This window comes from Carassius auratus, chromosome 21, assembly GCF_003368295.1.
Source record: "Carassius auratus strain Wakin chromosome 21, ASM336829v1, whole genome shotgun sequence".
Classification (NCBI taxonomy): domain Eukaryota; kingdom Metazoa; phylum Chordata; class Actinopteri; order Cypriniformes; family Cyprinidae; genus Carassius; species Carassius auratus.
The window spans coordinates 24955009-24972611 of NC_039263.1; the positions used below are offsets into that span (position 1 = coordinate 24955009).

Here is a 17603-nt window from a genome sequence, read left to right on the forward strand (position 1 = left end):
GTGTGTGCTAGAGAGTGTGTGCTAGACAGTGTGTGTTAGACAGTGTGTGCTAGACAGTGTGTGCTAGAGAGTGTGTGCTAGAGAGTGTGTGCTAGACAGTGTGTGCTAGAGAGTGTGTGCTAGAGAGTGTGTGCTAGAGAGTGTGTGCTAGACAGTGTGTGTTAGACAGTGTGTGCTAGACAGTGTGTGTTAGACAGTGTGTGCTAGAGAGTGTGTGCTAGAGAGTGGGCTAGAGAGTGTGTGCTAGAGAGTGTGTGCTAGACAGTGTGTGCTAGAGAGTGTGTGCTAGAGAGTGTGTGCTAGACAGTGTGTGCTAGAGAGTGTGTGCTAGAGAGTGTGTGCTAGAGAGTGTGTGCTAGACAGTGTGTGTTAGACAGTGTGTGCTAGAGAGTGTGTGCTAGAGAGTGTGTGCTAGAGAGTGTGTGCTAGACAGTGTGTGCTAGAGAGTGTGTGCTAGACAGTGTGTGCTAGAGAGTTTGTGCTAGAGAGTGTGCTAGAGAGTGTGTGCTAGAGAGTGTGTGCTAGAGAGTGTGTGCTAGACAGTGTGTGCTAGAGAGTGTGTGCTAGAGAGTGTGTGCTAGACAGTGTGTGCTAGAGAGTTTGTGCTAGAGAGTGTGCTAGAGAGTGTGTGCTAGAGAGTGTGTGCTAGAGAGTGTGTGCTAGAGAGTGTGTGCTAGACAGTGTGTGTTAGACAGTGTGTGCTAGAGAGTGTGTGCTAGAGAGTGTTTGCTAGAGAGTGTGTGCTAGAGAGTGTGTGCTAGAGAGTGTGTGCTAGAGAGTGTGTGCTATTATATGTTATATTTATAGCTATTGAATAATATTTTGTTATATAATTATTTTATAACTATAATAATTAATTCAATTAATTATAATAAAAATAATGCAAAAATATAATATTATTTAAATAAAAAAATACATTTACATTGTAATTATAAAAATAAATAATTATAAAAATGTTTTTTTAATATATGAGAATATATGTATGTATGACTAAAACTAGGATTTTCCTTTTTTGTTCACAAGTGATAACTTTATTTTGAAGCCAATATGTTTTAAAATATTATACAATTATAGAAATAATATACAATTTCAACTCTAAGTAAAAATACGAAGAAAAGTAAACAGTCGTCAAAACATTATAATTTATGAAATATTATCATGTTTTTTCTTTTTTCTTTAAGTGTATGTATAATATGACTAAAATTAGAGTTTTTGCTTGTCAAAATGTATTTATATTTTATTCATTATATATTTTATGTTTTATATATTGAATTCACACTGTAAAAATAATTATAACAGAACAAATTTAAAACAAATCCACAATGCAGATACATTTATTTTTATCTGAAGAGAAAACATGCACCTTTTAGTCATCTTTTTTCCTATATTTGACTAAAATACTTTTTTTTAAATAAGTGATTATGATATTATACAAAAATATTGTTTTAAAAATTATAAAGTTAAATAAATAACATATAATTTCAACTCAAAGTAAAAATACAAAGAAAAAAAAACAGTGCAATGGTACCTTATACAGTCTATACAGTATGATTTTTACATTTGAGTTCATTTTTATGGTCTATGGATTTGATTGCTCAGGTTGATTGGACACTCCAGTAAAGAACGTCATCATCTGATTAATATTCATGAGCGAATGTCCAATGATGAGTAACCCCAGAGTGCAGTCTGGACGATGGGGCGGGGCGACACTTCGAGGTGGAGCGACACGTGTCGCCCCGCCCATATTTGTTTCCCCCGCCTTTGACATTTTCCTCCGAGCCAGCAGGGGGCAGTTTGCGTTGAAACAAACAGAACGGTGGCAACTACAGCAGCAGAGTAATAACGCTATTCCGTTGATTGCTTGAGGTGAGTAAAAGTGGTTGTGTAAATATCTTATAATATGAAATGCGATGTTCGATCATTTATTTATCCATGGTACGTTCAATTTGAATAATTATTTTTAATAATTGTTATAAATTGCTCATTTTATTGTTCTTTGTGGATTGTAACAGTACACTCTGTACATGGCTTTAGTTCATGAGGTATGGCATCACATTTGTCAAGTTATTTGAACAGACATGCATGATTTTTGTGTGTATATTATTATTATTATTATTTTTCAGGATGACATGATCAGGTGGTGGTGGTGTTCTGTTCTTCTGGACAGCTTTACTCCGCAAATGTATGTAGCTGTTTGAATGTTGCTACATGAAACATTACTGTGTACTATATCTAGCAATATACCTACCTCTTGACATTTGTTCTTTTAGAGCTCAACCACTGAGGGGAACTTCACCATTCACCATGTCTTCAGGCAGAGTCCAGCAAAGCAGGTTATTTGTGCACATACATTCATTAAGAACTAATAATTACATATGTGTGCATGCAGAGGTATTTTAGTTATTACAGCTACATAGTTGTTCAGATGTGAAATTGGTATTATGTACAAGTACTATATTGGTCAGCACTGTGGATTATTTCATATATAGCTATCAGTTAACATCAGCATCAAAGACATTTAAAAACATTTCAGCTTAATTCATTTTCAGCAAGTTTTTTAAATAACTTCTGTTTGCGATCTAATGTGGATTTTGTTCACCATATAAGACAGAAATATTTATATTCAATGTAAAAGATCTTCATGTGGATCATGCATACAAATATCTCACTGGATTATTACAATTGATGGCAAAATGAATGTGTGGAAATGTAAACTAATATATCCTACTGACACACAACAGCAAAAGATATAAATAATTGTCTTAAAACAGTTTTTTTTCAATGTGAAAATACTAACTTGCCTAATACTTCTGCACAGTACTGTATATATTAACATTTTATTAGTGTTATTATAAAAGAATGAGTATGCAGTTGTGACAACAATCTATAGAGTTTTTAATGAGAGTTTTAAAGCAAGGTTGTCTGTATTCAGTGTTTATATAATGTTTAATAACTTTTATATACATGTATAAATAAACCTATGTATGTTTTTGATTCAACAGCTTTCACTGGAAATCCTCAGGGAAGTTATTTTGTCGGTGGGTGACTCTCCATATTTGACACTTTCTCTGGTTTGCAGATGGTTTAGGGATGTGCTCCAAAGTTTTTCGGAAAGCGGCACAGTTTGCCTGGCTAGACAGTAAGATTTCCCTGTTTAATGCTCATTCTCCAATTGAATTTTGTAGTAGAAGGCTGTTAAACTTTTTTTGTATTATTATTATTATCTTTCATGTATTTTGTCTTTACACTATAAGTTGTGGCCAACTGGAAGAATTGTCCTCCTGTCTCCTGACCGGAACGAGTTCAGACGGATGTACAGCATCAGGGAACGCTTGCAGTGCAGAGCCCTTTTCAAGTTTAACCCACCAGGGTACAGGGAAAAGGCCGGAGTGGTGATCTTCTGGGCTTTTGTTTACACAGGATTTTTTTTTTTTTTTTTTTGCGGCATGAAACACATTTGTGTGTTAAATTCATTGAAGGGAAATAGAGAATGGACTGAGATCAACTGGTTTTGATGTATTAATTGATGTCACTTAAAGTTAAACTTTGCAGTGTATAATGTTTTAATAAAAAAGCTATGGAAAACACGTGCATGACAACAGGTTTCAGTCATTTACATCAGTCTATCATACTTTAAGGTTTCTCATATTTGATGATAACATCATTTGCTATGCATTGCTCATAATGAATTCTTTATTTAGTTGTGACAGGATTGTGAGGATTAATGAGGTTTTCAGTAGTGCAGTTCAGAAAACAAATAACAGAAAGTAACAAGTGTTTTTGGGCAAGTTCTTTAGAACCTGTATAGTTCCTTCCTTGCAAAAAGTAACCATGGATTTATTGTAGTAAAAATATTTGTTGGCATATTAATTACTATGAGCTGCAATTATAAAAACACCATAGTTTTACTATAGTTACTGTAGCAGAACCATGGTAAATTTTCGTAGGGGCCAAGGGAATGTTCAGAATATTATTGGTGACGTTCAGAGACTGGTGACAATTTGTTACACACACACAGATATATATATATATATATATATATATATATACACACACACACATATATATATATATATATATATATATATATATATATATATATACATATGTATGTATATATAATTTGAATATATAAATCAAGGTACTCCATGACTATCTACATAACCATACTTCGCATAATATTGCCGTGTCATTTTCAAACCAGTGAGTAATGCCGAGGTAGCGTCTACACTACAGCCAGGGAGTAGACCATTTATTTCTATTCTGTTCGTCGTAATCCAAAACTATTTGTATTTATACGGGAAGTTGTGGAAATGCAACAATAAATGCAAAAACACAACATTTATATTCACTTTTTAGTTTGTATTAAAAGTTTATTCATCTGAGTGTCTACTTCCGCATTCCAATCCTGCTAATAGCGTCATAATTCTTTATACCAATAAGCTGTAAAATCATCACTCATCTGTACACCAATAAGCTCATCTTAATCATAAACCAATAACCGCTGAGGTGGGCGGGGCGACACGTGTCGCTCCGCCCCAACGTGTCGCCCCGCCCCATCGTCCAGACTGCACTCTGGGATACTTGCCAATGATCGCGCTGCAACCTGTTGTTGGCGTTCACTCGGCGCTAGGACCCGGATCAGAGCGCGCCGCCGCTGGACTGCCTACATATCTACTCGAGAGCGCGCAGGAGCCTGACACACACACACTCTCATTAGTACACACTCGAGGAGGTGTGTTTTAGTGTTTGAGCGTTGCATTGAGCAGGTTCCCGTTCGGATGAGGAGCGATTCGAGCGGAATAAGCGGCGTCGGTCTTTGATGAGGATGATGATGATGAAGAGCGCGAGAGACCTGTGATCACGTTTCAGCATCAGTCTCTGAGATGTGAGTAAATCACCGGTGAAAACTCTGTTGTGCTTATGAACATCCTCATATCTGCTTCTGTGGATCCGTGAGCTCGGTGTGTGTGTGTGTGTCTGTGTGTGTGTGTGTGAGTCACCAGACACACACAATGCGCAGCATCACAACTTGATCACAACACAACACTATACTTATTTATTTTATTTGTGCACATGTACCATGTTATTACTATGTGTTTTTGGACATACTGTAGTAGTAGTGTCTGTTACTGCTTGATTATTTTCAAGTGTCAAGAATTATTGTTTTTGGGGGATTTATCCCTTTTAGTAGCTCACAGCCTTGTCATGTTACAACATTAGTATATTAGAGAGTGTTTGCTGGAGATGAAGATGTTGCCAAAATGTTAGGATGTAGTGGGGGTTGCTAGGGTGTTGACATGTGCTTAAGCCCCGCCCCTGCAAGCTCACACTCATCTGAATATATTTTTGAGTGCCACGCCCACATCTCATCATCCAGTTATCATCTGATGTGTAGAACCAAAGCCCCACCCTACATTTTTTGTGCTGATGAAAAATCGGTCATTATTTTGGCATTATTGCAACTTCTCTGAGATTTTTTTTTTAACCAGATTGATATCTGAAGTGATAGTTCTCCCAAAATCAAAAACAATTGGTGTGTATTTACTCAATTTGTTTCTTCAGCAGAACAGTAAAGACGATTTGTTGATTCTTAAGAAGCGAATCAATGGCAAATTATTATTATTTTTTTGTTGCATTTTGAGAGTCAAAAAAAGCATATACAAGCTAGAGGTTGGTCGATATGGGTTTTTCCCAGCCGATGCCGATATATAGAAATTTACTATTTACTTGGCTGATTTTCTTTACTCTTTATTCAGTTTTGCATTCAGCGCTGCATTTTAATTTCAAAACGTCTCTTTCTACTTTCACATGCAAATGTCTTGTTGCAATTATGAATATGACGAGCACGGTCGGCATCACTTCTACTATAGTAAAACTTAATTAAGCTTTCGAAATGGTCTATTTTGCAGCACAATCGGCCGATTTAAAAAATAAAATGTCAAAAATCGGTCCCGATTAATCGGTCGGCGGATCAATCTAAAGCAGACAACACAAATTAATACCCCGGGGATCTGATGATATATTGAGGTCTTATGAAGCGAAATGATCAGTCTGTGCAAGAAACATTATTATTTTTATTATTATTATCAACGAACTGATTCTTCATCAGTTTGATGCATTGAACAGGTTCACTTCACTAGTTCGTATACATAATCATGCAATGACAAAATGTGAGCCGCAAACTGTTTCAGTCGCTTCAGTCCAATTTGATGAACTGGTTCATTCGGTTCACTAAAAAGAATCAGTTCAAAAGAATGATTCACTTGTGAACAAAACATCGCTCTGGACCATTTGCCTGAGGCTCTGTATTACAGGTAATAATGTTGTAAATAATGCATAGACCGATTGTTTTGTTTCATAAGATCACAATATATTGTCAAGAGCCTTGGGTATTAATTTTGTGTTGCCTAATATGATTTTTTGACTCTCAAAGTGCAGGCACCCATTGACTTGCATTTTACAAATCACCAAGAACGTCTTTGATGGCCTGAAAGTGAGTAAATTAACAGCAAATGTAAATTTTTGGGTGAACCATCCCTTTAATTGATCGTTGGACAGTGTATTTCAGGATACTTGGAGGTTTTTCAGGCTTGTTTGCTCCGTGTCGTCCCCCACACGCAGTGAGTCAAGCGGCGTGTGAAAATGTTCCAAACCAGAAAAATATTATTTATTTATTTTTAACCGAGAAGTTCCCATGCGTGATCCGCACCACCTGAACAGAAGGGATCTTGCTTTCCTACTGCACTGTTTGCTATTGATCTTCTGAAGGGTGTATAATAGACACAACATGAGTGTCAAACGCTTATTGATTTCAGTCACTTCAGAGCTGTGGAAATAGAGCGCTGCAGTTGAAAACCTCTGTAAAACAGATATTCGTCGGCGTGCTGCGCTTATCATTGATAAGATGATAAAACTGCCGATCACTCAAATGAAATGAATGTGGAGGAAGCTGAGGAGGCTCATTAGGAGAGTCATCTATCACTCATCTATTAGTGTTCTTATAATCTCATTACACAAATACATAGCTATATGCTGAAGAAAAACCACTCTCATCCTGGGGCAGTTGCTGATATATTGCTATATGCTTACCGGCTGTTTCTAGTGTGCTGTTATTGGTTGCTGGGGTATTGCTTTGGTTACCATCACTTTTTAAAGGGGTCATATTATGCTGATTTTTGGGGGGTTTACTAGAACATTTTCTTATACTAGATTGTTCAAAAACACATTTTTGGCATATTTTACATTACTACAACACCTCTCTCTTCAGTCTGGCATGAACGGCTCGAATAGTTCCTGTATCAAATGAGCAGTGACAGTGGCCTTCAGCTCATCTGCATTGTCTGGTCTCTTGTTTCTCATCTTCCTCTTGACAATAGCTCATAGATTCTCTCTGGGGTTCGGGTCTGGAGAGTTTGCTGGACAGTCAAGCACACCAACACCGTGGTCATTTAACCAACTTTTGGTACTCTTGGCAGTGTGGGCAGGTGCCAAATCCTACTGGAAAATGAAATCAGCATCTTCAAAAAGCTGGTCAGAAGAAGGAAGCATGAAGTGCTCAAATTTTCTTGGTAAACGTAAATGACAAAAAAGACATAAATGCGGTTCTCTCAGTTGGTTGTGCATCTTTTTCTTTCCAGTCAACTTTCTGTTAACATGCTTCGATACAGCACTCTGTGAACAGCCAGCTTCTTTGACAATAAATGAATGTTTGTGGCTTACTCCTCATGAAGGATGTTGATCATTGTCTTCTGGAAAACTGTCCAATCAGCAGTCTTCCTCATGATTGTGTGAGCCAGTTAACCAAACTGAGAGACCATTTTGAAAACTCAGGAAACCTTTGCAGGTGTTTTGAGTTGATTAGCTGATTGGCATGTCACCATTTTCTAATTTGTTGGGATCGTGAATTGGTGGGTTTTTCTTAAATGTGAGCCAAAATGATCACAATTAAAAGAACCAAAGACTTAAACTACTTCAGTCTGTGTGATTTGAATTTATTTAATACACGAGTTTCACAGTTTGAGTTGAATTACTGAAATAAGTGAACTATTCCACGACATTATAATTTATTGAGAAGCGTTTGTAATAGGACCCTTTTAACATGCCGTTACATGCTGGATTCTTTAGTGGTTGTTTTTTGTTTGATGTTATGCGGTTGCTAGGGAGTTCGGTGTGGTTGCCGGGTGGATCTTTAATATCTTAAGTGAAAAGAGTCCAGTCAGTGGCTTAAATCAAATGCTAACTTTTTCTCTCTGTTATCATCAATCATCTCAACACTGAAGTGAATGCTGTTTCATGTTGAGTTTAGCTGTCGCCCGTATTAGACTTGTTTGAAGTTTATTTTTAGTTCAGCTCAGGATCAGCGTTTCTTTGAAATATAAGGAGGTGTTTCAAAGTTATTTCTTTATTTATTTGTTTTTTGATGTTTTGTATGTTCAGTGACAAAAATCATCAAGCACTGAATGTGAATCAGCTGTGTCAGAGAGACGGTTTAATTAGAAACGCCACAGTAAATCCTGAGGGCTCAATAAATGTTGTATTAATTTGGAAAGATTTGTTTTCAAAGCTGAAGTGTTTTTGAACCTTGCACAGTTATCAGCGCGAGACGGACAGAAGAAAGATACTGGATAAGACCTTGTGCATCTTCTCCTTCCTCTGCAGCTCAGCGTGTCTCTCTGCTCGCTGGGTAATTACCTCAGGTCCGCCTGCTGCGCCCCACCGCAGGGGTCAGAGGTCACAGGGCTCACCAGCTGCTGAGGAAGAGCTGTGCGCCACACACCACAGGCTCAGATGCCCAGGGAAGAGACGCCCCGCTGGGGGCATTACCTGCGCGCCAGGAACCCCCAAACACCTCCTGCACTCTAAATAGACACGCTGATCTCCATTTAAACCCCTAAGATGTGGGTATAGAGAGAAACTCCAGTCAGATTTACTTTAATCTACTGAAATTGTCAGGTTTGCTGTTGTTGTTAGTGATGAAAACTCGAACACTTAGTATTAAAAATCAGTGCATGCATCGCCCTGCAATGTTTTAGTTAAAGCTGCTCTGTGCCTGCTCAAAATTCAGTGTAAAGACTAAATGCTGCATGGAAGCCAGACTACTAGGGATGCACGATATTGGATTTTGGCCGATATTCAATATGCCGATATTTTCTAAATAATTTTGGCCGATGCCGATACCGATATCGATATATATACAAGTATATACTGATAAATTTAAACTTTAATTTTACTGAAGAGAAATCCATGTATCTCTTCTGTACTGATTCTACCATAAATTTATTATTTTACAAATGTAGACAGACATTCACATCTGAAAAACAGGTCAATTATTTCACTTGGAGAATATCGGTTTGGCTCATCGGCAGAAATATTCATATCGGCCGATACCGATAATGGTCATTTTAAGCTTTTATCGGCTGATACCGATGTTGTGCCGATATTATCGTGCATCCCTACAGACTACTGTAAATTATGCTGGCTTTGTCTCACCGTCGTCGCTTGTATTAAAGCAGCATTAAGCAGTTTGTGTAAAGACATCTAAATGTTGCTTCAGAGGCAATTCTGTGCCACCTTTAAGGTGTAAATTTGTCGTAAGTATTAAACTGCAGTGCATGCATTATTCTGTAGCATCTTTGAGTTAATATGTAAATGTAGTGTAAAGACGCAATGCAACATAAAAATCAGACTATATTAATCCTGCTCCAACCCACATTAGCCTTCGTAGTATACAGCTGTGTAAATCTTGTATAAATGTATATATTCTGCTTCTGAGCAGCATCAAACATCTGTTTAAAGACACCTTATTGCCACTTTAAAAGCGCTTCTGTGCCATCTTTGCAGTTTAAATTTGACAAATTTATTATAGTTCATTGCATGCAATGTTCTGCATGTTTGCAGCGCTGCATTTACATTTTAAGCAGGGACAGAACAGCCTTAACTTAGCTGTGTAATGATGCAATGCAGCATAAAAACCAGACTGCATTATGCTTGCTTTGACTCTCCTCAGTCCCTGGTATGAGAGTATACAGTTATAATTGTTGTGTAAATGCCAACTTTAAGTTGCATCAAACATTCTGTGTAAAAACACCTAAAAGCCACTTAAGAAGCACTTGCTGAGATGTAAAGGATCTATTATAAGCGATAAGCCTGAAAATCATCATGCAGACTTGGAAAACAGACCAACTAAAATGTGTTTGTTTTTCTGTGCTGAGTGTATTTTAGGTTTGGATCAGATGTGTACAGATTATATATTTTTTTTACATTCCTAAAATGTCTAGAAAAGTAGGTAACATGAAGGAAACATGTTCCATCTCATCCAAACCGAGTTCCTCCAAACGCATTGAGGACATTTCTAATAGCGAGCCATGAAATAACTGTGACGGCGCTGATTGGTTTTATGTTAGCTGGCAAAATACAACGGTAATTGGCTTTACGCACTTGCTGTAATTGCTTTAGCATGCTGCCAAGAACCTGAACGCGCTAATAGATGCACTCCAGCGACTGTAAAAGAAGGAAGGCCTCGGGGAGATGTTGTCTTTCACGTCCCAACGCTCATAAACACACGCCATCTCTTATGCATTAAGATTCTGATCAATAATTCATGATGTTGCACTTATTAAAGTCCACCCTGTCTCTTTTATCATTTAAGTTATTAGAGCGAGTGCATGTTGGTGTAATCATATTAGCCAATCGAGCAGGGGTTCAGCGTTTGTTATGGCGTCAGTGTCTGGTTTGTCTCCTCTTTAAGGGCCTGTGGACACACGAGGGCTAATTAGGCGCCACAAATAATTAATGCGGCTGAAGACGTTAAGAAATGGCAGAGAGCTTTGAAGGAGTCGCGGTGTGGACCTGTGGTCTCTTAATAGCTCTGCTTTTCATCCTCTTGTCTGTGTAGCTTTGAAAGAAACAGATTCACAGTCTTAAAAGAGCACAGTTTCTTCCATGGCGAGGGATTGTGGGTAATGTTTGCATGCACGGATGCACAATAGGCAATTTTTATTGAACTCTTTTATAATGCATCTTCATACTGTTAAAGTTTATTGTGCCTATAATAGGGTTCTATGATATGCATGATTGAGAGAATGGACGGAAAGATGGAATTCTGTCATAAAAATGGAATTAAATTGAGGATCATGGAATTTTGGATGAAGAAATAAAAAGATGGGCTGTACATAATGTCCATGCATGCTAAAGTACAAAAAGACTGCTATTAAAATATGAGCGGCACGGTAAACGTTTCAGTTGGTTGCATTTTAAAAGATTATTTGCAATGTTAATTTTAGATTGAGACCATTTTTTATAATAAATATGGATTAATTCTTAAATAATAGGGATGTAAAAATACTAAACACTTTATTAACATTATACCACCATATTGATAATATTGTTGCATCCCTAATAAAAACTATTAAAATATTTCTGTGTTGGAAAAAAATCATATAGGACCCTATTGTTGTACGAAAATTAAAATAATTTATTAAATGGTTAACTTTTTTTGTTCATTAAAATTTTATTAAACCCGAAAAATGTACATGCAATAACAGAATTAGTGGAAAAAAATGTTCCTAAAGTAATACGTTTTTTTTTTTTTTTTGTTAAAATTGTATTAATTAGCCCATTTATCAAAAAGCGAGTCAAATCTATTAAATTAATACAACTTTAACAGTTTCATTAATAAATATTTTAAAATGAATCAATCAAATGACAAATATGACATTTTCCTTTACAACAGATCAATGCATTTTTTTTTTATTAATATGATTATTTCTGTATTTTTAGTTCAAGTAAGTGATGCATAAGGCATAATTTCTTTAAGTTGAATAGAACTTTTATTTTTGGGCTTGGGGTTTCTTTGTGTTTCTGATGTTTGTAAACAAGTGAAGTGTTGGGGAAGTGCCTCTGGAGATTATACATTATATATTCTCTCATATACTCTATGGGTGTGATCTGTGTGTAGTGTACATTAGTGTGCAGCGTGAGTTCCTCTCTGTCAGGAAGTCTCTCTCGAAGATAAGCCACATTACTGTTAATCAGCATTTCCTCTCAGGACGGGACTGTGCTGCTTTGGTGAGTTTTATGGCTAATGTGGTCGCATTACTGACATCAAATGGCATCTTTACTCAGCTCTTTTACATTCAACTTGTTCAGAATCAACTTTAAAAGCAGCTTATCATCTTACAGCAGTCCACATTACTCCTGTGACGCTCCGGTGTCTGTTATTAAGTCTCGGATATGTTGAACTAATGATGCAACGAATGAAGAGACTGTGTGCCGTCTGTATCTACTCGCTCAGTGTATGAGGATGTGTTGCCATGGCGATCGTTGTGATGACATCATTGTATTTATAATGAGATGGAGGCATTCAGACACATGATCAATGATTCGAATGTTATTTAAGAATTTAAATCTAACTATAATAGCGCTGTTACATTCGTTATAAAAACTGGTTTTAGGGATTGAGAGGATTCCTGTGACAACATCTTCATCATCTTCATCATCATCATCTTCATTATCATCTTCTTCTACATCATCATCATCTTCTTCTTCTTCTTCATCTTGTTTTTCATCATCATCTTTATCATCCTCATCTTCATCATCCTCATCTTCATCATCATCATCATCATCATCATCATCTTCTTCATCATCACCTTCTTCTTCTTCTTCTTCTTCTTCTTCTTCTTCATCTTGTTTTTCATCCCCATCTTTATCATCCCCATCTTCATCATCATCATCTTCATCATCATCATCATCTTCTTCTTCATCATCACCTTCTTCTTCTTTATCTTCATCAACATATTCTTCTTCATCATCTTCATCATCTTTTTCATCTTGTTTTTCATCATCATCTTTATCATCATCACCTTCTACATCATCATCATCTTCTTCTTCTTCTTCATCTTCATCATCCTCATCATCTTCATCTTCTACATCATCATCTTCTTCTACATCATCATCTTCTTCATCATCTTCATCTTCATCACCATCTTCATCATCATCTTCGCCCAGTCTGTATTTTACAGTGAACCAATCCGATCGGTCTGACGTGAGCACCCGCAGTTTCCCAAAGTAGAAGCTCATGCATTTTATTTTATTTTAGAAAGTCCTTTTGATTTATGAGCTGCAATATTTCATGCGCATAAATTTTTCAGGCAGCTGTGCCCTAATTTTAGTTTTAGATCAGAGAAGTTTCTGTCTGCTCTCTTGCCATGTACAGTAGAAAATATGACAAAATATGAAGATGTCTTGATGTTTTCTAGCCTTTGGCTGTATTCATTATGCAGTCTATCACACAGTTTAAACAGCTGTTTTTATTATTTATAAAAATATGTTATTTATATATGCTATATATTTAAAGCATATAGTAAAAATGTATCCACTTCATTTCATTCACTTCCACTTAATTTAATCACTAAATATTTTTATTTCTTTATATGCACTAACAATAAAACACAATATGTATCTTCTAAACTACACTACAGATCAAAACAAAGCTTGAAATAATTGACTTATTTTTTAACAAAGTTTCTTCTGCTCAAAAGTACTGTAATATAATAATATTGAGAAATATTACTATAACGTAAAATAACTTCTATTTGAATTAAATCATTCTGATATGCTGCTGCAATAATTTTTATTCGTTATTATTATTTTTATTATCAAATTTGAAAAATAGTTTGGAAACTGCTAATATTTGTTTTTCACGATTTTTTGATGAATACAATGCTCAAAACAACAACAATTATTTAAAATATATTTTTTTAAACATTACAATTGTCTTTTACTTTCACTTTTGATGAAATTATATTTTTTATTTTTAAAAAATGCACAAATTTGGAGTATAACTGTTTACACACACACACAATTCAGCTTTGGTCACATAAATTCATTACATTTTAACATTTATTCATATAGAAAAAGGCTGTTTGAAACTGTAATATTATTTAATAATTTTACTGTGTTTTTGATCAAATAAAGCAGCCTTGGAGGCCAGAAGAGACTTTAAAACATAAAAATGATTCCAATATTTCCAAACAAATTGGATTTCTGTTTCAGGAAGTGTTTTCTTTCTCAGCATGTTCTGTCAGACTGATTGTTTTGTGTGTACTTGTGAATTGTAGACTGAGCACATGATCATCAGTCTTTCTGTTTTAAGAGGATTCATACGCTCTCTGTATTGAGTTAACGGCTGTAAACACAGAAGAGTGTTTAAATCCACATGGATCTCATGGAAAATAACATTCCTCAGATACCTGCTCTGTAATACGGACGGCGTGACTCTCCGGCTGAGACGAGAGTTTCTCACCGATCTGAACACATGCAGGAGCACGTTTGGTTTTTAGGAGTCATTCACCTCAGAAAATATCATGAACTTCCCCTCATGTGCTCTAAACCCGCACGGCTTTCATTTGTGGAACAGAATGTCTGAGCCTCCACTAATGAAATAAAATAAAGAAAGCTCCAAGCACCGAAGAAGAGAAAAAGCACCGAAGAAGACAAAAAGCACCGAAGAAACACAACAACACAGAAGAAGACCAAAAGCACTGAAGAACACCAAAAGCACCAGAAAAAGCACCCCCGAAGAAGACAAACCGCACCGAAGAAGAAAAACCGCACTGAAGAAGAAGACAAAAAGCACCGAAGAAGAAGACAAACAGCACCGAAGAAGAAGACAAACAGCACCGAAGAAGATAAACAGCACCGAAGAAGAAGACAAACAGCACCGAAGAAGAAGACAAAAAGCACCGAAGAAGAAGACAAACAGCACCGAAGAAGAAGACAAAAAGCACCGAAGAAGACAAAAAGCACCGAAGAAGACAAAAAGCACAGAAGAAGACAAAAAGCACAGAAGAAGAAGACAAACAGCACCGAAGAAGACAAAAAGCACCGAAGAAGAAGACAAAAAGTACCGAAGAAGACAAAAAGCACCGAAGAAGAAGACAAGAAAGCACCAGAAAAAGCACCCCCAAAGAAGACAAAAAGCACCGAAGAAGAAGACAAGAAAGCACCAGAAAAAGCACCCCCAAAGAAGACAAAAAGCACCGAAGAAGAAGACAAAAAGCACCATAAAAAGCACCGAAGAAGAAGACAAAAAGCACCGAAGAAGAAGACAAAAAGCACCGAAGAAGAAGACAAAAAGCACAGAAGAAGAAGACAAAAAGCACCGAAGAAGAAGACAAAAAGCACCTAAGAAGAAGACAAAAAGCACCGAAGAAGACAAAAAGCACCGAAGAAGAAGACAAAAAAGCACCAGAAAAAGCACCCCCAAAGAAGACAAAAAGCACCGAAGAAGAAGACAAAAAGCACCATAAAAAGCACCGAAGAAGAAGACAAAAAGCACCGAAGAAGAAGACAAAAAGCACCGAAGAAGAAGACAAAAAGCACCGAAGAAGAAGACAAAAAGCACCGAAGAAGAAGACAAAAAGCACCGAAGAAGAAGACAAAAAGCACAGAAGAAGAAGACAAACAGCACCGAAGAAGAAGACAAACAGCACCGAAGAAGAAGACAAAAAGCACAGAAGAAGAAGACAAAAGGTGTTTCTCAATGTCAAGGAAGGATCCTCGGAAGCCAGTATTTCGAGGATGCTACGTCATCGACATCCGTCGAAGGACTGTTCCAATGTCGAGGATCCTCGGAATTTTAACCAAGGACTGAGTCCTTCGTTCGAAGAATATCCCATACACAGGAAAGGATGCATATGTGTAGCCTTCGTGCTCTTCGCGCTCTCAAATCACCCACAATCCTAAGCGCGCAGCTTTGCTATCTAACGTTAGTTAAAAAATGTCGAACATTAGTGTAGTCGGAGCGTTAATGGTTTTTATTTACGTTACCAAACATTTGTTATAACTGTAGTAAATATAAGTAAAGTTTGATGTTTAAATGCCAGTATAAATTACTACCGTATTGATATTGTAAATTATACAAATACAAATGGTTAACTGAACCGGACCTGTCATTTAACAATTGGTTGCGTCATCTGCATTTCTTTTATAAATAACTAGTTAAGTGGTCCAAGTAGCGTTATTCAAACAGACCTTTTCACTGACGTAATGACGCAATGACGTGCACTTGCTAGCCTGTTCCATTTATGTGTTCTCCGTATGCTAACGAGGAGTCTCACCTAGCCTCTGAAGGAAGTGACTTGCAAGGATCAGTCCTACCAAGGAAGCATCCTTGACAATGAGAAATGCCTAAAAAGCACCGAAGAAGACAAACAGCACTGAAGAAAACAAAAAGCACCAGAAAAAGCACCACCAAAGAAGACAAAAAGCACCGAAGCAACCTAATTTTGAGTCCGTTCCTGATGAAAAGCGGAATATGACCTCAGACAACTTTAAAAAATATTATAATTCATTGGACATTTAACACTTATAATGGCTTCTTTTTCAGAAATTCTGTGCCGTCTCTGTTTTGTGATTTAATACATATTTTTAATGATCAAAAATAGAAATTAATGCGTAAAACGTTGGTGATTTTATTAGAGAAATTTAATACACATTTAATAGAGAAATTCAATTTGATATTTCCCAAAACCAGTTTAATAATTTAAAAGTCTTAAAAAAAGTCACGCAACTATTTATTAAAAGTTCATCAATAATAGTGCCCTATAAAATGTTTAATTTCCCCCCCAAATCATTTCCATGTAACAAATTAAATTGATAACTATTTAATTAATGATTAAAATGCAAACTATAATGGGCCCCTATGAGTATTTAATTATTTATTCATTAATTTATTTTCTTCAGATATTCTGTATTGTCTTTTTTATGGTTCCTCTGTTGTTTTATTTAACACAACAGATATGTTATATTCACTAAATATCTTTCTTTTATTAATAATCAACTATTCCTTTACATGGGTTAAACTCAGGAAGAGATGCCTGGGAATAAAAATAAAATTATTATGGAAAACATTGGTAAGCGAAGAATGCATACAACTTCAACAGTTTAATCTTAAAGTGTTATTAAATTTAAATGCAATTCCTTTCATTCTGTCAAACAAAGTGCTTCAAAACAGATTTACTGTTTGAATTAAAACATGGATGAAATATTCTGTGCAATCCCTTTTTTAATAAAAATCATATAAACTCTATTATTGTTGCTTTGAGGAGTATATTCTAATGTGCAATGGTCATATATTACTGACAGCCTTGCTATTGATTTTGCATCCCATATTTGCCAGATTCTGTGACGTTGCATGTTTAATTCGACTGTAATGATCCTGTGATTCCATCCCGAGCTCTAGTCAAGCTTTCTTTTTACTAATACGATCATAAACCCGTTGGAGAGACTTCAGAAGCGTTCTTGCATGACTGGCGTATCGGCACAAGCGCTCACAGTTATTAAGTTCACAGGACTGAAGATGCCCTCCGAGGCTCCTGGATCTCATTACCCAGAATGCATCAGCTGTAGAGATGTGTATGTGGAGCAGTGTATTAACACTGCATCCCTGTACCACATTAACCCCACATCTACCACCAAATCACATCTTTAAATGAATAATTCACTAGAAATCATCATTCTGTCATCGTTCACTCACTGACCTATACGACTGAAACACAAAAATATGTTTTTTCTAATCATATAATAAAATTCAATGGATG

General features: G+C 36.4%; 1 protein-coding gene across 2 annotated transcripts in view; it reads left to right on the plus strand.

The window, feature by feature from the left end:
• The first annotated feature begins 4646 nt into the window (after positions 1-4646).
• The window catches only part of LOC113039084 (ras-related protein Rab-27B-like), a 31585-nt gene continuing 18628 nt past the window's right edge, over positions 4647-17603 (plus strand). Inside the window, exon 1 of one of the 2 annotated variants that reach the window (XM_026196982.1) lies at positions 4647-4888. Coding sequence is in view for 1 of the 2 variants with exons in the window: in XM_026196981.1 (XP_026052766.1) it covers positions 4887-4888 (2 nt within the window). In the remaining variant the exon portion in view is untranslated. The remainder of the gene's footprint in view (positions 4889-17603) is intronic. The other variant, XM_026196981.1, reaches the window with a different exon arrangement.